The sequence below is a fragment of the Lampetra planeri genome, chromosome 1 (assembly GCF_965212315.1).
Source record: "Lampetra planeri chromosome 1, kcLamPlan1.2.h2, whole genome shotgun sequence".
NCBI lineage: Eukaryota > Metazoa > Chordata > Hyperoartia > Petromyzontiformes > Petromyzontidae > Lampetra > Lampetra planeri.
This window is the reverse complement of record NC_136107.1, coordinates 2,675,205-2,696,176: the sequence shown is the minus strand read 5'-3', so window position 1 is coordinate 2,696,176 and position 20,972 is coordinate 2,675,205. Positions and strand designations below refer to the sequence as shown.

Genomic DNA, 20,972 nt, shown 5'->3' with positions numbered 1-20,972 from the left:
ATCGGCCATTAAGTTAGCGACACCTTCCAGTGAGCATATTCCAGAGTAGGTGTGTGACAACGTTAGTGGCTAACGTGATATCACACTTGGCATTTGCTAGCACAGGAAAGTGGAAATATGCATGAGTCACCCTTAGCATTTGCAGCGCTTAACCTCCACCAATGCAAGTTCACCCCCGATGCAGATTGGAGAGCTGAATGGTGTTCAATAGAACTCACAAAACAAACACGTCGTCGTGAAGGACCCAAAGCACAAGATACCTGTGTCTGATCTTCCAAGAAGCTCCTGATCTACCCTAAACCGCATTCACACAAACCACGGCAGTAGATGCACATACCTGATGCACACATGGAAAAAAAAAAACTCTCCAGTTTGTGACTGCGGTCATCCAGAACACATCCGTAGCACAACGTAATAACGACGCAATGTCCGGTCCCCAAATACGAAGGAGACATCACGGCGATGACGATGATGATGATGATGCACCGCTCCGCTGTTCCTAACGCGGTTGGCTGGCTTGCTCAGGTGAATGTCAAATTGCAGTTGTCGCTCTGCATCTACACCAGCAGCCACTCGAAATGACAAGAAGAAGAAACAAGAAGCATCTGCAGCGGTGGCGTAGGCGGAGAGAAAGAGCCGGGAGGATCCACAAAGCGGCACGAGAGAATCGCCACTTCCATAATAGAGGGTTGTTTTGGGGTTAGATCGAGTAAATATATAAATGTGTCGTTAAAACCCGCCACCACCCGACACAGCCAACTCGTGAGGGTTGTCACGTAAACACAACGTTGCCAATTCGTCACTAGTACAGCACTAGTGAATAGTGTAGTGTATAGTGTAGTGTATAGTGTATATTGTAGTGTATAGTGTAGTGTATAGTGTAGTGTATAGTGTAGTGTATAGTGTAGTATACTAGTACAGCACTAGTGTATAGTGTAGTGTATAGTGTAGTGTATAGTGTAGTGTATAGTGTAGTGTATAGTGTAGTGTATAGTGTAGTATACTAGTACAGCACTAGTGTATAGTGTAGTGTATAGTGTAGTGTATAGTGTAGTATACTAGTACAGCACTAGTGTATAGTGTAGTGTATAGTGTAGTGTATAGTGTAGTGTATAATGTAGTGTATAGTGTAGTATACTAGTACAGCACTAGTGTATAGTGTAGTGTATAGTGTAGTGTATAGTGTAGTGTATAGTGTAGTATACTAGTACAGCACTAGTGTATAGTGTAGTGTATAGTGTAGTGTATAGTGTAGTGTATAGTGTAGTGTATAGTGTAGTATACTTGTACAGCACTAGTGTATAGTGTAGTGTATAGTGTAGTGTATAGTGTAGTGTATAGTGTAGTGTATAGTGTAGTATACTAGTACAGCACTAGTGTATAGTGTAGTGTATAGTGTAGTGTATAGCGTAGTGTATAGTGTAGTGTATAATGTAGTGTATAGTGTAGTATACTAGTACAGCACTAGTGTATAGTGTAGTGTATAGTGTAGTGTATAGTGTAGTGTATAGTGTAGTGTATAGTGTAGTGTATAATGTAGTGTATAGTGTAGTATACTAGTACAGCACTAGTGTATAGTGTAGTGTATAGTGTAGTGTATAGTGTAGTGTATAGTGTAGTGTATAATGTAGTGTATAGTGTAGTATACTAGTACAGCACTAGTGCATAGTATAGTGTATAGTGTAGTGTATAGTGTAGTGTATAGTGTAGTGTAGTGTATAGTGTAGTATACTAGTACAGCACTAGTGTATAGTATAGTGTATAGTGTAGTGTATAGTGTAGTGTATAGTGTAGTGTGTAGTGTAGTGTATAGTGTAGTATACTAGTACAGCACTAGTGTATAGTATAGTGTATAGTGTAGTGTATAGTGTAGTGTATAGTGTAGTGTGTAGTGTAGTGTATAGTGTAGTATACTAGTACAGCACTAGTGTATAGTATAGTGTATAGTGTAGTGTATAGTGTAGTGTATAGTGTAGTGTGTAGTGTAGTGTATAGTGTAGTATACTAGTACAGCACACCGGTGTGTTGGAGAGCCAAGCCACAACATTAGCAATCTGAGTTACGACGTTACAACAGTAATTACAACTAGCTTCATCAGGCGACAGCCAGATTTGTGGAGGAGTCCTCCACCTGTTTCGGTCCTTGAAAACCGAGGCGGAGATGTGGTTTGAGTAAACGCTGCTGCCAGGCAGCGAAGGACAGGCGAAACATCGCTGCCTCTGAGGCTGAGAGTCCCTCACGACGCCTTTAGGGGCCGGACATAAATGACGTCACGCGATTTTGGACGATTTTTGACCCCCCCCCCGCCCCATCGTCACACGACGTCACAAAAAGTCAGACCCCCCCCATCAAATATGACGTCAAAAAGCTCTGCCCCCCCCCCCCCCCCCCAAAAATAAAACATGCTTCAAATCGCTTTAAACTATTGTCATTGTAGTGCGTATTTAATGTGCCGCTGCACTCTGATGTTGTAGGAGAAAACATTTATTAAAACGTCTATTTAATTAAGTAGAACGTGTTGTCTATATTTGTTTAAAGTTGCGCATCATTGATGTGACGTCACATTTCTCAACCCCCCCCCCTCGTCACACATCGTCACAAATGTCTGACCCCCCTCCTCCCCCCCCCCCCAGGTGCGTGACGTCATTTATGGACGACCCCTTATTCAGAAGCGGCGCACTCGTCGCGAGACTCCCGAGTAGAGAGGTTACATTTGGGGGGGGGGGGGGGCTCCTCGCAGCAAGTGGAAACAATGACCCACGCGAAAAAATGGAAAATATTTTTAACATTTAAAATTTCCCGAGGAAAAAAAGATTTTTTGACTCATGAAGCTATATTTACTTGTTTTAAGCAGATTGGGCGAAGGTTTTTTTTGTATCCAGTTAGCCTCGATTTTAATATGCTAATTAAAATGTCTAGAGCGATCTACCAACCCTCCCCCAAACTCAGTGAATTCGATGAAAAGTCACAAATGAGGTCTGAGAAAATGTTCATATCGACTGGGTGTGTTGCGCTGAATTATAGCTCCTCGCCTTACTCCATAGGCGGCATGAACCCATACCGTACGACATCAATATACAGCACATAAAACTACATTATGTATTACACTCGAGATGTTACGTGTGTGTTTCGGGAGCTAAATGCACTAATCGGCGAATAGATGCATCGTTCCATCCGGAGTTTATTGCCGTGCAAATTTTTTTAATTTGAGAATGATGAGATGCTATACGATTGAGATGGACACATCATCTCAATGCGTTGGCATCTCAAGAAGCCGTACGAAAAGCTGGCCGCGAGCGAACGATTGAGTGAAAGAGTTGACGAACGAATCAATGAATGAAGGAATCAATGAGTCAATGTAGGAATTTGCGATTGAGTCACGGAACCAGCAACGGTCGTGGGAGGTGCATGTGTGTGTCGTGTTTGTGTTGTGCCGATGTTATACCCCACTGCCATGGAACCAATCGAGCGGGGGAGGAAGGGGTGTCGAGTGGTGTTGGAAGTTTGAAGGTGAAATTGTTGAGGATTGTGATCGCTTTCCAAGCGAAGAAACCTATCAACTGCGTGGAAACGCGGGTTCACTGTCGCGAAAGCACAATGATGCAATGACCTCAAACTCTAAATGGAGCAAAAACACATTTTAATCTCTGATCCATGTAGCACATAGCCGTTGCGGGGAATATGCATTGACCGCTGGTGACCAACTCAGATAAAGGCGTCGACTAAACTTTTGCTACGTGTTCAAAAGTGTAACTTTCAGGATTTGGGCATTTTGAAAATTGCGATTGTGTTTCAAGGGAAGCTGAACTAATGTGCAATATATATATACAAACACACACTGTATCAATATTACAGGTGTTAGACATTGTTCCTGCCATTGAAATTACTTTTCTTCTGTTGTACGTCGCGTGAAAACAAGCAACAGACTACAAATTAGAATGTTAACACTCTTTGGTTATTTCGGTAAAGTCACGTTGGTGAAAAAAAAAATGAAAATAACTAAATTCAACTACGACGTTTCGGGCGCAACACAAGCGTCCGTCATCAGGTGACTTTACCGAACGAACCAAAGAGTATGAATCCTTACAGTCACGAAAACTTCAAATCGAAACTAAGAATGTTAATGTTCTAAGCCATTCCACGCCATCCGGGGTAGCGGAATTAACTGAAGTCCCACGTGATTCCCATCGGAGCACACGGGCTTGTGTTGGGCAGTCGTCAGCGATCGATCAACCATCTCACTCATGTCCTAGAGCAGTGTGGTGCTTCTTATTCTTCTTAACCTGGGGTGAACGCACCGCCTGGAGATGCCCTCTCTGAGGGTGCGAGACATGGCCAGATCTTTTTAGAAGGTAAATCGTCGAAAAGACAAATCAAGAACGGGCAAGTGAGTGCAACTCACTCTCTTTCCTCAACCCCTTTGTATTTATTGACGGTGTGCACTTCATTCAGACGCTGTCTCCCCGACGGACCTGGTCTTCACCTGATGACGGCTGCTTGCGGTGTGGCCGAAACGTCGTGAGAATTATTTTATTATGTTTTATTTTATTATTTGTATTGTCTCCATTCTACGTGACTTTACCGAAAGAACCAAGCAGATGAATCCCTGCAGTCACGAAAGCTTTAAATCGAAATTTAAGTGTGCATTTGTCTAACGCTTGGGAACGAAAGGGGTGCACGGCTCCCGTTAAAGATCACGGAATGAGTAACGATCGGGGGGCAGGTGCGTGTGCGTGTGCGTGTTGGTTTTGTTGTGCCGATGTGACACTCCACTTGTCATGGAAATGGAACCGATCCAGCGTCGTAGAGAATACCCCAAAAAACGCCGCTACGATTCCATCCGAAACGCGACTTTGCGGGTGGCTAAACAGACGTGGGGGCTGACGATGTTTTAAAATCCTTTATATTAAGTTCACTTGCTTGCGCGCTTACGACCGTGCAAATCTTTCGGTCGTTTTTACCCCCACTTCCCGTGATCCAATCGAGCTGACATTTTGCACACAGACTCGTTGTGCGTGACAATTTCTTTTCGTGAATTTTTTTTCTCCAAAATTTTACACTTTTTAGGTAAAACAAATTATATTTAATTACCAATTGCTTAATGGTGGCAGGCAATCATCTGACCCATAGGTGGCAGCCATCTCAAGCCAATGTGGGCTGGGTTGTGGCCCATTGAACACGCATATAAAGGATTTATAGTGAAAAACTTTGTTTTTACGGGTTAATTGTTTTTTCCCATTAGTTCAAAGCGACACTCGCCCTCGTGATCCGTCACTGTCTCTGATTTCCCCAGAATGTACCCACAGCGTCCAGAATCTCACGAGAGCACGGGTGGTGGAGTGCGGGGGGGGGGGAGTAAGTCCCTCTCATTAACACATCACGCACTGCGCTGATAACTCCAATGGACTCCACGCGTCCCATTAACGCGTTACCTTCAATAGAGGTCACCGTCATTCGCTTAACTCGTTACCTGCAATTTCAAAGTATATTCTGATAGCCCCACTCGTTCCCAACTACGCAGCACTTTTACAGGACAGTTATATGTATGTATGTACGTGGATCTTCTTTCGCACCCTACGTAGGCAACCGTGCGAATCGGAGGTGCGGGGGAAAGGACAACATACTGAACACATTTAGTTTGACTTCCTTGTGTGCAACTCTGCGCTACAAAACAAGGAAGTGTTGGCAAGATACGTAACAGTAAATGTGCTACAACGGTCGATATTCGCCCCTCGGTCAACACTTGGGTCTGACTGAGGACTCACGTCAAATAGTCCACAGGAAGGACAGTGAATCGCCCAGTAGGTTCACTCGGGAGGGTCAGTCGGCCCACTCCAGAAGGGTTATCGTGCCACCCAGAGACAGGCAATGACGTGTGGTTTCTAGGCAGTAGTCAGTGGGGTCACTACAGGGTGGTGAAATTGTCACAGGAGAAGCATTGTGTCACTGGGAGGTGGCCACATTGAAAAAAAAAGTTAACGGGTCACACAACAAAGTAACTTGCTCACCCGGTAAAAAGATTTGGTGGTCCAAGAGAGTTAACGAGTCACTGATGATGACGAAGATGATACCGATGATGATCATGATGATGCTAATGACAAGGATGATGATTCTCGTGCTGCTGCTGCTGCTGAAGTTGTGATGCTACTGATTTAAAAAAAAACATACCACGATGAGCATTATACAATGCTACTGATAACGATGTTGCTGATGATACCGATGATGACGGTGATGTTGCCGGGTGCAATACACCAGGCAGCAGCATCACGGATGGATCAAATAGTCACCCATGCCACTCAACGCGTCACTTGCGGCGATCACTCCGACACCAGCGAGACATCAAAACAACCAAACCACGAGGGGTCTAGAGGCGGGGGTGGGGGGCGAGGGGGGGTCCCTTATCAGGATCGGGGGGGGAGAGGGGTCGCCGAGGGGAACCCCACGGGGCACTCACCAGCACGGCAGCGAAGCGCATCTCCAGCTCCTCCTCGCTGGGCATGGGCAGGCGAGGGGGTGGCTGCCCGTGGAGAACCCGGGGCTCTGGGGCAGCGCTGCCCTGCAGGACGTCTACGCTCCCGGCGTTCCCCATGGCTGGGTGCTTAATCACCTCGCCCGGCCCGCGTGGGTCTTTTCGAACTCGCCGGCTCTCTCTCTCTCTCTCTGCCGCTTGGCTCTTCCTTCTAGACGCCCCGGTGGTCTCTCCTGCTCCCGCGCCACCCCCAGGTTAAAGTCGGGGTCGCGTCTTCACGGCAGCTCGCCCATTCTGCTCCGGCTCGGCTGAGGCGGAGAAGGAGGCGACGCCTCTTGAGCCGCGTGTCGTGACGAGCGGAAAGCGTCGTCACGGGGAGCGGGCGGGACCATCACTCCTGCCTTGGTGGATACACTCAAGTGGGGGGGCCCCGGGTGCGGGTCCTCGTGAGACCACGTGTAGTAGTGTCCGTCACTCGTTTTCAGGGGGGGGGTGGGGGGGGGGGCCTCCGGAAGGGGGCTTTGAGGCCGTTGTTAATATTCTCGCGTGTGTCGTCAGCCGGACAAGGCGAGCGGTCAAAGTACCTGCAAAATCCAGCGACTAAAAGTGTCCAAATGGCCACCTGAAGTGTGGAATCCGAACAAACCCTATTAGATCTCGATTTAAAGCTTTCGTGACTGCAGGGATTCATATTCTTTTTTTTCGGTAAAGTCACGTAAAAGGGAAATAATAAAATAAAATATAATGTTTAATTTGTATTATTTTATTATTTCCCTTCTACGTGACTTTGCCGAAAGAACCAAGAATATGAACCCTATTACAGTTATGCATTGCAGAAATATGTCACCTATTACGTTACGTGATTTTTGCGTCGAACTGAGAGCCCCATGATAATGTAAGAGTGGGGGGGGGGTCCTTGCGTATGAGAGCGGCAGTTCACCGCCGTTGATTGGGGTGGGCCAGGCGGTGCTGATGAGCCACTGGTGCGTCAAAGCCGCCGCGGAGTTTGCTGCTGAAATGATGCGCTCCCAGCCGAGGGTCGCGCGGCTCATGGGTTGTATAAGGGGCCGGACATAAATGACGTCACGCGATTTTGGACGATTTTTTACCCCCCCACCCCCCCCCCCCCATCGTCACACGGCGTCACAAAAAGTCAGACCACCCCTCAAATATGACGTCACAAAGCTCTGCCCCCCCCCCCCCCCCCAAAATTAAACATGCTTCAAATCGCTTTAAACTATTGTCATTGTAGTGCGTATTTAATGTGGCGCTGCACTCTGATGTTGTAGGAGAAAACATTTATTTAAAAGTCTATTTAATGAAGTAGAACGTGTTGTCTATATTTATTTAAAGTTGCGCATTTTCATGTGACGCCACATTTCTCAAACCCCCCCCCCCTCGTCACACATCGTCACAAATGTCTGACCCCCCCCCCTCTCCCCAGGTGCGTGACGTCATTTATGGACGGCCCCTAAGAGATATGAGGCGTGTGCGTGACAGAGTCGGCCCTTCTTCTTTAATCCGTGACTGTGGAATCTCCGCCAGCCGACGCCTGCTATTATTTTAACTCCACAATGCGACTTCTATACGTGGACAGACCTGATTCATTCCAGACTCAACAAATACACGCCCGCGTTACGATCACACCATCACTCAAAAAAAACCTCACCACATTCGTTATTGACACACGCACCTTTAACATACCACTATTACGGTACTAACAAGCCCGTTGTTTCGGGCAATGCACCTTCTTTAGAAGAGCTTTTTTATCGTACAGTATTCTAATGGTGTGTTTGTTCACAACCCCTGTACTTTGTTGCTAGCAGAGGGTTGTTCCAGATGTCTTGTGACCCCCCCCCCCCATTAATTTACCCCTAACGTTGTTTCTCTCCCCTTTCTGCTCATTCATTTCAGTTTTCACACCCATCGGTAGAGGAACAACATTTCGTTTTAGGGAGTTCAATGGGAGCCGCGAGACGTCTGGACCACCCTGCACAGCGCTTCAAGTCCCAGTGCTCAGTGTGGACCTGCCCGCCGTGGGTTCTGCAAGTTCCACTTTCACGTGGAAACAGCACCACCACGTGGAAAGCAAAGAATCCTGAGCCTTGTCACGAATGTCTCCACGGCCCCTCGGCCTACAGAATCATCTCAATCGCGCTCGATGCAACGTGGCACACCGCAGCCGAGGGCTCGTGCGAGGAAGGGTACGGTGAATTATAGATTTGAAGTTTTCGTGACTGCAAGGAGCCATACTCTTTGGTGCTTTCGGTAAAGTCACGTAGATGAAAAATAAAAATAATGAAATTAAAATAACTAAATTAAATCACGACGTTTCGGAGGCAACACGAGCTTCCGTCATCAGGTGGAACAGCCACAGCAAAATTACTGTAGTGAGTAGAGAGAGCTATTTGTGACAAGCAATTTAATGATTTAATGTAGTTATTTTCATTTTATTATTTTTATTTTTCATCTACGTGACTTTAACGAAAGATTCAAAGAGTAGGGTACGGTCACATGCAAAGTTGGTGGAGGAAAAAATTATCGCCAAGATGGTTTCATTTTGATTTGGGGATCGAGAGGGGGTGGGGCAGTCTAAAAAGTAGGCCAAGTACAACCGGGGTGGGTTGCCTGCTGTGTTCGACCCGGCAGGATGGGCAGCATAAGGGGCCGTCCATAAATGACGTCACGCACCTTGGGGGGGGGGGGGGTCAGACATTTGTGACGATGTGTGACGAGGGGGGGGTTGAGAAATGTGACGTCACATCAATGATGCGCAACTTTAAATAAATATACACAACACGTTCTACTTAATTAAATATACTTTTTAATAAATGTTTTCTTCTACAACATCAGAGTGCAGCGGCACATTAAATACGCACTATAAGAACAATAGTTTAAAGCGATTTGAAGCATGTTTTTTTTTTTGGGGGGGGCAGAGCTTTGTGACGTCATATTTGAGGGGGGAATCTTACTTTTTGTGACGCCGTGTGACGATGGGGGGGGTGGGAGTCAAAAATCGTCCAAAATCGCGTGACGTCATTTATGTCCGGCCCCTAACTTGGCTCTGTATTTCGGCAAGCCCAAGTCGCGTGGCTTGTGTGAAGCCCACCCACACGGCATCGAGTGGGATTGACTGTGGGAACGATTACAATGCTCACATCGTTGATGGGCGAGGGGATTCCTTGTGACCCGGGGTGTGCTGGGTAATCGTCTCAGCTCCTGCTCTACAAAGGGGCTGTCGACGCCCAGAGCTAGAAGAGGTGGACAGGAAGCTGCGGCGATGCATCGCTTCTACTGATCATACTAAGCCTGATGACGATGATGAGAATTCTGTTTAACACGTGTGAGGCTTTCGCCACCAATATTATTCATAATAAACGTTTTTGGATTAGATCGCGTTATTTATAAATGTGTCGTAACCCTCCACCACCCGACACGGCCAATCAGCAAAAAAAGTGTCACGTTGACAAACGTGACACACGTTCATATTCTTAGGTTTTTTTCGGTAAAGTCACGTAGGTAAAACATTTAAATTAATAAAAGTAAAATAAAATAAATAAAAATCACGACGCTTCGGAGGCAACACAAGCTTCCGTCTTCAGGTGGAACCGTCACAGCCACGACAGCTGTATCAAGTAAGTGACACACGTTGACAAACGTGACACTGTTTTTGCTGATTGGCCGTGTCGGGTGGTGGAGGGTTACGACACATTTATTTATAAATAACGCGATCTAACCCAAAAACCTTTATTATGAATGAGTATTCTGTTGTGAGTTACAGATAGAACGTGCACAACGAACCCCGTTTTGGAATGTACCTGCCGGCGCTGGATATACACCTTCTACACCACACTACGTGCGGGGTTCGGGGTAGAGAGCGCAGAAATTGAGAGTATGAACAGATAAAATATGGGTGGACAGGAAGGCATGGAGAATTGTTGTCGTCCAACGGACAAGGGCATCGCCTGACCCCGTGGTGACCCCGGGGGTTGACGGTGGCGAGTCATGATGATGGCGGTGCTGATGGCTGTCATAATTTGTGAATCAGAATCTGTATTTGTCCCGCAGAAATCCGAAGAGCTGTGAAGCTCTTCATCACAGACGTCCAGTGCAGTGTATGGCTCCTGAAGCTTCATCAGTGGGAAGGAGGTTAACACAACGCTCGCACTCAACGGTAACCTGCCAATTAGCACGGTTGGCTACGTACGGTGCGAAAGAAGTTCAACACACATACACACATACACACCACGTGTCTATCGCCACTCAGGCACTGGGTGGTGCGCATCTCCATTGACGGTATCGAAGCAATATCGCAAGACCGTGTTTTTTGGCCCACCTCAGGCTCCTCGTTCTTTCAATAAGGCAATCCGTAAATAGAGCAATTTTATTACGTATTATGTTTGCATTACAGCCACCAATGATGCATTTGCTGTGTGTACGTACATGTGCAACGATATACATAAACAGACAACAACATTCACTTTAACACGTCGGCTTTCGCGACCAATATTATTCATAATACGCGTTTTTGTGTTAGATCGCGTTATTTATAAATGTGTCGTAATCCTCCACCACCCGACACGACCAATCAGTAAAAAAAGTGCCACGTTGACAAAAGACAAATAGTTCACTACTTTAACCCACCGGTGTGTTGAAGAGTGAATTCACAGCATTTTAAATTTTTGAGTACGACGTTTCGCTGGTAATTACATCCAACATCTTCTCGAGTTGCAAATGACACGTGGAAATAATTTGACTTATGATTGTAATACATTGCAATGTGTGTACAAAAATCTGGTTTGGAGTTTATACTCTGGTTTTTTCGGCAAAGTCACGTAAGTAAAAAATTAAAATAAATTAAATCACGACAACTTAGCGAAAGCACACCGCTTAAGTGTACTTTGAGACACAATTAAGCAGTGTGCTTTCGCTAAGTTGTCCCCACCTGAAAAAGGACGCTCGTGTTGCGTCCGAAACGTCGTGATTTAATTTATTTACATGTTTTACCCACGTGACTTTACCGAACAAACCAAAGAGTATGAATCCTTGCAGTCACGAAAACTTCAAATCTAGAATGAATGGTTTGTGAGGTCAACAATTTACAGGGTTTTTTTTTATTCAACAGAACGAGGCTATAAAATGTGGACTTTCCATGGCTGTCTCGGGGGCATCTATGGAACAAAGCTCTGTTTCATTGCTCGTTGGAGCCGGGAGACCAGTAAACGTAACATCAAACTAACACCAATTCTGGTGGCAGACACAGATCGGCTCCCCTAACCGTCTGGTGGTGGAAGCTTTTATCCAGCCACTGCCAAGTTTTAAATACAGCCACGTGTATATGTCGTGTAAACACTCATTAACTGGCCCAAATCGCATTGACATAGAGGACCGCAGAGCTTGGGCAATTGTTGGTGCCGGCTCATTACGCGGCTGCCCTTCCTGCTCGTCTGTGACTCCTCGCGCCTCTTGAGTTGTTCCCTACGACGCGTTACAAGTTGAAATCATCATGACGTCTACCTGGGCCTGGGAAACCTGAGATGAGACTGCCGTGTCCTCGAAGTGGAGTCTAATCAAGCCATCCCTGTGCATGAGAGGTCTTGCCATCGACTCCATGCCGTGAGAAATGTCAACGTCTGTCTGGGCGGTGGACACTGCAGTTGAACCCGCAGGGGAGGTTGTGATTGTGTTATTGGGCCAAGCTGCGTAGAACCCTTTACAGTGCATTCATCATGACCCCACGAAATTCAACAACGACTTTCGATTTAAAGCTTTCGTGACTGCAGGGATTCATCTTCTTGGTTCTTTCGGTAAAGTCATGTAGAAGTAAAATAATAAAATAATAAAAATAAAACATAATAAAATATTTCTCACGACGTTTCGGCCACAACGCAAGCAGCCGTCTTCAGGTGGAGAACAGGTCTGTCGAGAAGGCAGTCTCGACAGACCTGTTCTACACCTGAAGACAGCTGCTTGCGTTGTGGCCGAAACGTCGTGAGAATTATTTTATTAAGTTTTGTTTTTATTATTTTATTATTTTCCTTCTACGTGACTTTACCGAAAGAACCAAGAAGATCAACAACGACTGTAGCAATTGTATAGGCGCAAGCGGAATATTTTTTTTTTTAAATATTAACATATATATGCAGCGGCTAGGTAGCCTTTCACGTTGAATCAAGTGAGAGCCCTTGGAGACAATACGTCTCTTTTTTTTAAGGCAGACCTGGAATACGAAAATGTAACAATAACACATGGCAAAATGGTGCAGAGGACATCTGCAAGGCATTTAATATAACGCGCACAATGTGCAAATCACAACTACTATCAATTTCCACACTACGAGAACTAAAACGATCATCCACGTGACAATTACATTATTACGCTCAACGCATGAAAGCAGTAAGCCTCGCTTGAAAACCTCCTTCCCAGACATCCTACCTTAAGGTGTGCATATATCGAAGATGACGTTATAAAAAAACAAAAAACGACGAAAAAGAGCTACGATTCAAGTCGATCAGACACAAGGCCGGTCCTCAGCAACCTGGGCCATCAGGACCCCTTCACTTTGGCCAATGGCTCAACCAGCATGCGCACGCAGTAGGGCGTCGCGGCCACCACGGCGACGGGCCCCAGGACGCTGCGGCAGAAGGCCACGAAGCAAAAGAGACCACCGGCCCTCTGGGGCATGGGGACGATCCACTCGAGGATGTGCACGGCCAGCAGTGACGCGGCGATGCAGCAGCCTTGAAACGCCGGCGATGCCGCCGCCACCCTCTCCTCCTCCTCCTTCTCATCGCCGACCTCGGAGGAGGCTCCCGTTAGGAAGCGGTCGCGCACGTGGAGACCCAACCCCAGGCCGAAGAGCGCGCCCAGCCCTCGGGCCAAGCCGGCGAAGGGGGTCGTGTCCACGTGGACCCACTCGGCGCGGAGGCAGCGCTTGCGCGCGAGCTCCACCGACCAGTCGACGTCGACGTGGGCGAGGCGCGCGGCGCCGTCGTGAACGAGGAGGGCCACGAGCAGCAGCAGCGCGCAGACGGCGGCGTGCGCGTGCAGCCGCGCGCCGTGGATGAGGCGCACGCGGCCGAACACCTCGGCCACGAGGATCCCTGGGAAGGGAAGGGGGCCTAAGTCAACGCCGCCGAGGAGCGGTGGGCGACGAGTGAGTATTAATTTTAATGTTTTACCTACGTGACTTTACCGAAAAAACCTAAGAATATTAATCCTTGCAGTCACGAAAGCTTCAAATCTAGAATCAATGTTCTTCACTCGTTTTCAGAGATTCATCTTCTTGGTTCTTTCGGTCAAGTCACGTAGAATGGAAATAATAAAATAATAAAAATAAAACATAATAATAAAATAATTCTCACGACGTTTCGGCCGCAACGCAAGCAGACGTCGTGAGAATTATTTTCTTATGTTTTATTTTTATTATTTTATTATTTCCATTCTACGTGACTTGACTGAAAGAACCAAGAAGATGAATCCCTGCAGTCACGAAAGCTTTAAATCGAAATTTACGTTTTCAGAGACTTTAGACTTTTAAAACAGTTTTTTTGCTGCGGCAGCAATTGCTCGGCAGCCACTTTGATTCGAAGTCATCGGCAATAATTACAGTTTCATCATCATCGTCGCAAACAAACGTGGCACATACGCCACACCGCTGCGTGCTTCGAAGCTCATTTTCAGAGAGGGGGTGGAGGGTCGGTCACTTTCGCCGATAAGACATCATCAGTGTGAGATTACGCCACACCGATTTGAAACCATCGTTGGGGTTTGACAGCAGCAGCACGATGATGGTGATGATGGTGATGATGACGGCGATGATGGTGATGATGATGGTGGTGATGATGGTGGTGATGATGATGGTGATGATGGTGGTGATGATGGTGATGATGATGATGGTGGTGATGATGGTGGTGATGATGGTGATGATGATGGTGGTGATGATGGTGGTGATGATGGTGATAATGATGGTGATGATGATGGTGGTGATGATGGTGATGATGATGGTGGTGATGATGGTGATGATGATGGCGATGATGGTGATGATGGTGGTGATGATGGTGGTGATGATGGTGATGATGATGGCGATGATGGTGATGATGATGGTGGTGATGATGGTGATGATGATGGTGATGATGATGGTGGTGATGATGGTGATGATGATGGTGATGATGATGGTGGTGATGATGGTGATGATGATGGTGATGATGATGGTGGTGATGATGGTGATGATGATGGTGATGATGGTGGGGGCGTGTGTTTCACACGTCAGGGGCCGCGGGGTCTTGCAATGTCAAGCTCTGCCGGAGAGTGTATGGGTGGATGTGTGTATGTGGAACTTCTTTCGCACCGTACGTAGCCAAACGCGCTGATCGGAGGCGCGGGGGGAGGGACGACGCAATTAAATAGAAAATGCAGTTCTAAAGAAATACGTTTTCAATCGAGATTATTTAAAAGTGCATCGTTCGAGCGGTGAGGAAGACGCAAACATTTTGTGGATGAAGCACCCCCAGTTAATCGAATGCTCGTCCTTCCGCTGACCTCAAACAGTTTACCATCCAGTGAATATATAAACAGCTCGACCCCACGAGCAATTAGCCAACCGACCACGACCAATAGCCATGCCACTGATCATAATAACTCCGTCTCTTTTGAATGGGAATAATAACAACTCATTAATAATGGCTATGACAGTGGAGTTTCAATACTTGCCTATCAGAGCCTTGCTTAAATTATTTGGCCAATAATCTTGATCTGAAGCTTTCGTGACTGCAGGAGTCCATACTCTTTGGTTCTTTCGGTAAAGTCACGTGGGTAGAAAAATCAAACAAAATAAATCACGACGTTTCGGACGCAACACAAGCGCCCGTCTTCACCTGAAGACGTGACTTTACCGAAAGAACTAAAGAGTATGATTTGGCCAATAGTATGTTTTTGTAAATGTTGTTGTTATTATTTTTGTATCGAGCGAAAGACGTAGTTTGTAGGATATTCGCTTCCTTTCTGCGCTGCTCTCCCCTGGTGCTTCGATTCGAAAGCAGCGGGCAAACGCCGCAAACATTACCGCCCAGCAGTCCGAGGATGACTTGGTGCGGGAAGTGCGTGGCAACGAACACCCTGGAGACGCACACGTTGATCTGGATGAACCAGAAGAGCAGCCAGAGGGCAACGCGACACAGCCTGCGGGGCGATAGACACCAAACAATAAGCCTTACTCAGCAGTGAAGTATCGCTGCACACAGAGCCGTCCCTGGGCTACGGTGAATCATTGGGGCGACCGCCCTGGGCCCCGTGCTTTGGGGGGGGGGGGGTGCGGCGCGCTTCGATGTCACGGCGTCAGATGTAATACTGTTTCATAATCAATGTTTTTGGGTTTAGATCGCGTTATTTATAAATGTGTCGTAAAACCCTCCACCACCCGACACGGCCAATCAGAAAAAAAAATGTCACGTTGACAAAAGATAAATAGTTCACTACTTTAGCCCACCGGTGTGTTGAAGCGTGAAACCACAACAACAATTGTAAATGTTGTGGTTTCACGCTTCAACACACCGGTGGGCTATAGTAGTGAACTATTTGTCTTTTGCCAACATGACACTTTTTTTTTTGCTGATTGGCCGTGTCGGGTGGTGGAGGGTTACGACACATTTATAAGTAACTCGATCTAACCCAAAAACATTGATTATGAATAATATTGGTCGCGAAAGCCTTCGTGTTAAACTGTAATACTGTTATCCACGCACCGCCTGTGGTCCGAGAAGGGTTTCCGCTTGGTGCACAGGTCGCTCTCCAGAGCGGCCGTCACCATCACGTACCACACGCACGCAGAGCCCATTGCGTGTCCGGATGGTGTACCTGTAACCACGGCACGAAGACACGCGCACGTTCGCGTTCCCGCGGGCATTTTGCAGCAGGCCGGATTTAATCTAGATTTTAAGTTGTCGTGACTGCAGGGATCCATATACTCTTTGGTTATTTCGGTAAAGTCACGTAGGTATAAAATAAAATAAATTAAATTAAATCACTACGTTTCGATTGCAACACAAGCAATCGTCATCAGGTGGGAAAACCACAGCAAGAAAATGTTTTGCTGAAGGCCGGCTTTGTTTGGAAATCGGACAATCGTGGACGCTGTCTCCCCGACAGACCTGGTCTTCACCTGAGGACGGCTACTTGCGTTGTGGCCGAAACGTCGTGAGAATTATTTTATTATGTTTTATTTTATTATTTTATTATTTCCATTCTACGTGACTTCACCGAAAGAACCAAGAAGATGAATCGTGAGCTCATCCCGGATTCACGCAGCAGCGTGACCGGACCAAACCCAACACGGGTTCAACTCGTGTCTGCTTTATGAATCGTCTTGGAAATGTCGCCAACGCACCCACACCAATATATACATCACGGAAACCAATTACACATGGGGCAGGGATATATAGATATATTATTTTATGTTATTGAGAATTTATTACGGCCAGCATGGCACACGAGGGTTGTTGAAGCTAGCGCCACACGTGCTTTTGTCTCACCAGTGGCGAGGATCAGACACGTTCAGGGTATACACAGGGCGAGTTTAAACACCACGTTCCTTAAATTTCGATTTAAAGCTTTCGTGACTGCAGGGATTCATCTTCTTGGTTCTTTCGGTAAAGTCACGTAGAAGGGAAATAATTTATTTTATTTTATTATGTTTTATTTTTTTATTATTTCCCTCCTACGTGACTTTACCGAAAGAACCAAGAAGATGACCACGTGCCTTCTGTCGAGGCTTTTTTTTTTTTGGGCCAAGGAATTGAACTGTGCATTGTCAGTATCGTAGCGCGATGCAAAAAAAAACTAAACAACACGGGCGGTCAGTCGCATTGTGGCGCGTTATCTACCAGCCCCCCCCCAGCCACATAGCCACGCGTCGTGCACGGCTCCTCAACACGTTCATCATCCCCCCGCACCTAGCAGGTTTGTCTACGCACGGTGCAAAAGACGTCCAGCACACACAAACATGCACAGCAGACCCAGGGAGTCTTCGAGAATTTTCTATCGCTTCTCCCGGTGTGGCGTCCTCGTGCAGGTAGCAGGTGAGAGCCCCCCCCCCCCTCTCCCCCCCCATACCTGGGCCGGTCTCGCAGGTGATGGGGTACTGGTTGAGATGCGGAGGAGCGGCGTCCCCGTAGTACTGCGTCTCGAGCACCCACCAGTACGGCCTCTGTCCCGAGATGACCCTGCGCACAATAAGATGTAGTCCGATTGGGGGCCGTCCATGAATGACGTCACGCGATTTTGGACGATTTTTGACCCCCCCCCCCCCCTCGTCACACGGCGTCACAAAACAGTGCTTTGTAATTTTTCGATATGAAAGGATTTCTTTACGGTATTATTCTTAAGATTATTAATCCGATATGTGTACTGTGTTAAGTAAAGAAATGCTTGGGGATTTCTGAATCTGAATCTTTATTTATCCTGGAGAAATCCGATGAGCTATGAAGCTCTTATTTTTTACAGATGTCCAGTAGATGAATATTGATATGATGGACGAATGTTAAAGTTTCGTGTGTGATACAGAGCCTAGCTAAGTACTGTATCTGAAATACAAGCGATATGAGTAGTGTTGTGAGTAGCACCTTCCAATTTCCCAGTCACTGTGTTAATTAAAATTATCACCTTATGAGAAAAATATATTCATATTGAACAACATAAAAATGTGCATTCCATCCCTCTCTTGAATATGTCATCGCACAACCACTTCTAAGACCTCTTACATGTCCCATTAAGCACATCAGGATGGTGCACACCCACACATTGCCATTCCCATACAGGCGTGTGTCATACGGCATTAAAACCACTTTAGCCCCAATTGCTAAAAAAAATAAGCAGAATGAATCAGAAAACAAACGTACCGTTGAACGTGTCGTCGTTGCCTTAGAGACTGAGGCCATCACCTCGTTACTCCTTGAGAATTCGGGTTAATCACGGGCAACCGACAAAACACAAAGTTCTAACCCAGACCCGAGCGGTTCTGGCTTTGCACTGGTGCACGGCATTTGTAGCCCCCTGTGCAGCAAGGAGCGAGTTGGCAGTGGTGAGAAATCACAAATGCAAAAAAAAAACCCACACCGTATTTGCCGTTAGCATAGGAAATATATGATAGGTTGAGAGCAGTGCCGGATTAAGCTAGTGCGGGGGCGTGTAGGATATGTTATAAAGGGGCCCTAAATAAAAAAGCACGTAAATATTAAAACACACACATTTTTTACTTACAAAGTCATGTAATTATATTTTTTCATTTGCTATACAGCCGGATAATACGACAAATCGCTAAACCTTAAACACCCAGTCATTCGTAAAATTTGAAGGCAGTACAGTACTATAGTAATAGAGCAAGTGCAGAATCACTGAACCGGAATTGATAGCTTGAAAGCATTTAGCGCGGGACCATTGAAAGTGCAGGGCACGTAGCGACTACACATGTAGCTACTACATATGTAGCTACTTTTGCTACTAGGATAATCCGGTACTGGTTGACAGAATCAGAATTTTTTTTTTCTGGAGGAATCCGACGAGCTAGAAATCTATTTTACACGTTATGGTGCGATGGCAATTTTTTCAGTGTAGAGGGCACAAACATATATAGGCTCGTACTTATTTTGCACTGTGGCTCTCCCGACCAACGTAGCCGAGATTTTGAGTCGACGAACCCTTCGAGGGGCTGCGTGCTCGCTTACCCAGCCGCCTCCGCCCCACGCCCCCTTCCCGAAAGACGGCTGCCAAATGGGCGAAAACGCAAAACCGCGTCTCACCACTTGAGAATCATGTTGATCCAGTCTCCGACCACGGCAGCCCACACCAGCCTTGCGGCGACCCGTGGCGCCAGGTGGTAGCAGATGGGGAAGTAGAGCAAGTAGGCGCTGCGGATGTCGCCCAGGCTGGACATGAGGTGCATCACCTCGTGGATGCCCTCGAACCAGCCCTGGAAGAGAACCGTGACCTGCACCCCTGCGCCGCGCAGAGCGTCCATCCTGCCGGAGGAGCTGGTTGGTCAGACGGGTGCTCGAGGGAGCGTGCTTGTGCGGTGTTGCGGGGAGGACTCACGCCAGCTGCCTTACGCAACCATCGAACTCGCGACCCGTGCTTGAGCACTGCCGATGAACGAAGACGAATCGTTCAGCGTTGCGAGTCTCTTCCTCCCGCAGGTCAAGTTGCAGGCGAAGCTAATGGCACAACATAAATAAATCCTTACCGATCTAAGTGGACATTAAAACTCCCTTCACGAGCCCGCCTGGTGAAGTATTGTCAAGCAAGCACTGTGGGAATGGCAGCAGCACTGGAGCGTGAATGTTGCCGACGGGGTCTCATCCAGCGGTGAACAGACAACGGCCGATGATATTGACGACGGTGAATATTTTTGTTTACGACTAAACTTTTTCTTTTTTTGCCGAACTCCCCGAGCCACCCACGACCGCGCAGCCTCGCGCTGGAGCCACCGAAGGAACCCGGCGCTCCGTCAGTGGTCTGGGTCCGAGGCTGCGCCGCGATATATGGGGACGGTGCCTCCACGCCCCCCACCCCCTCACCGATCATGGGCGCGTGGTCTTAACGAGTGGCCAAGGGCGACTCATTGAACGCGCGGATTCATCCCCGTCCGCCGCCACGCATGCCCAACTCGGCAGGGTAACCGTAGCCCGACAAATCATTCGCACATGTGCGTGCGCGCGCGCAAACATCGCATCCACAGTGCGTCTCTGTGCGCCGGTTTTTTTTCTCCTCTCTTCAAAATTAGGAGCGGCGTGTAAATAATACGGACGTGGAGTTATTGCTCATCAGCCACATGCGTGCCCGCCTTGAATGATGATTTGGCAAAAAAAAAACTGACCTTTGGGCGAATTTTATTCCAGTTGAAAAAATAAATCGTCATTGTCTCCCTGCCCCAACAAGCAAAGGGGAAAGCGCTCGTGCCCGCTGGTGGCCGTTAGTTGTGGAAATTCCACATTCCAATATTGCAGGATTATTCCAGCCACAGAACGACCACAGCATTGAAATTTAAAAATGTAACAATCATAACAGGCTGTTCGTTTCACCTGTTACTTGTGTTGCGATCGAAACGTCGTGATCTATTGATTTTCTATCTACGTGACTTTACCGAAAGAACCAACGATTATGGATTCCTGCAGTCACGAAAGCTTCAAATCAAGATGTAACAACATTAACGATGTTACTTTGTACGAGAAATTGCACTTGTAGAAGCCATCAGGTACAAAGCGTTAGCTTTGCTCCGAAATTGACTTCACAAGTCACCGAAACACGTTCCCAATTAGCACGGCGCCAGTAATAACGAGAATCATTATATTTTGGCGGATGACGCATAACCTTGTACGACTCTTAACCTGCATGATTCCGGAGATAGACAGATCACAGTCCAGAAAGTTGGGTTATAAGCCGATCTATATTGATTTACCACCAACTCATTAGTTGGCTACATCCAGATAATCTAAATTTTCCTTCCACACCA

At 47.0% G+C, this 20,972-nt stretch overlaps 2 protein-coding genes and 1 long non-coding RNA gene across 4 annotated transcripts in view; 1 reads left to right on the top strand and 2 right to left on the bottom strand.

Annotated features, from left to right (window-relative positions):
* The window catches only part of LOC144727630 (formin-like protein 3), a 62,139-nt gene extending 55,424 nt beyond the window's left edge, over positions 1–6,715 (bottom strand). For both annotated transcript variants that reach the window (XM_078606631.1, XM_078606718.1), the window contains exon 1: positions 6,455–6,715. In XM_078606631.1, coding sequence (XP_078462757.1) covers positions 6,455–6,589 — 135 coding nt within the window. In that variant the 5' untranslated portion in view covers positions 6,590–6,715. The remainder of the gene's footprint in view (positions 1–6,454) is intronic.
* A 1,242-nt stretch (positions 6,716–7,957) lies between these two features.
* Positions 7,958–12,345, top strand: LOC144727352 (uncharacterized). Its single transcript, XR_013587373.1, has 3 exons — positions 7,958–8,673; positions 10,538–10,643; positions 11,595–12,345. It is a non-coding gene; the product is annotated as an uncharacterized LOC144727352 (long non-coding RNA).
* Positions 12,346–12,444: 99 nt separating this feature from the next.
* Positions 12,445–20,472, bottom strand: LOC144727271 (glucose-6-phosphatase 2-like). The gene is made up of 5 exons (XM_078606024.1): positions 19,264–20,472; positions 17,579–17,688; positions 16,213–16,324; positions 15,534–15,649; positions 12,445–13,572 (listed from the first exon to the last, which is right to left on the bottom strand). The coding sequence occupies exons 1-5, from the start codon at positions 19,479–19,481 to the stop codon at positions 13,016–13,018; spliced, it is 1,113 nt and encodes a 370-aa protein (XP_078462150.1). The 5' UTR covers positions 19,482–20,472; the 3' UTR covers positions 12,445–13,015.
* Between the last annotated feature and the right edge of the window lie 500 nt (positions 20,473–20,972).

What these genes read in the sequence shown, in the direction of transcription:
- LOC144727271 (XM_078606024.1), bottom strand. Translation starts at nt 19,481, where the DNA reads ATGGACGCTCTGCGCGGCGCAGGGGTGCAGGTCACGGTTCTCTTCCAG. An exon ending in ATCAACATGATTCTCAAGTG is followed by an intron (nt 17,689 to 19,263) that starts GTGAGACGCGGT and finishes TATTGTGCGCAG; the next exon opens with GGTCATCTCGGGACAGAGGC. An exon ending in CATCCTCGGACTGCTGGGCG is followed by an intron (nt 13,573 to 15,533) that starts GTAATGTTTGCG and finishes TTCCCTTCCCAG; the next exon opens with GGATCCTCGTGGCCGAGGTG.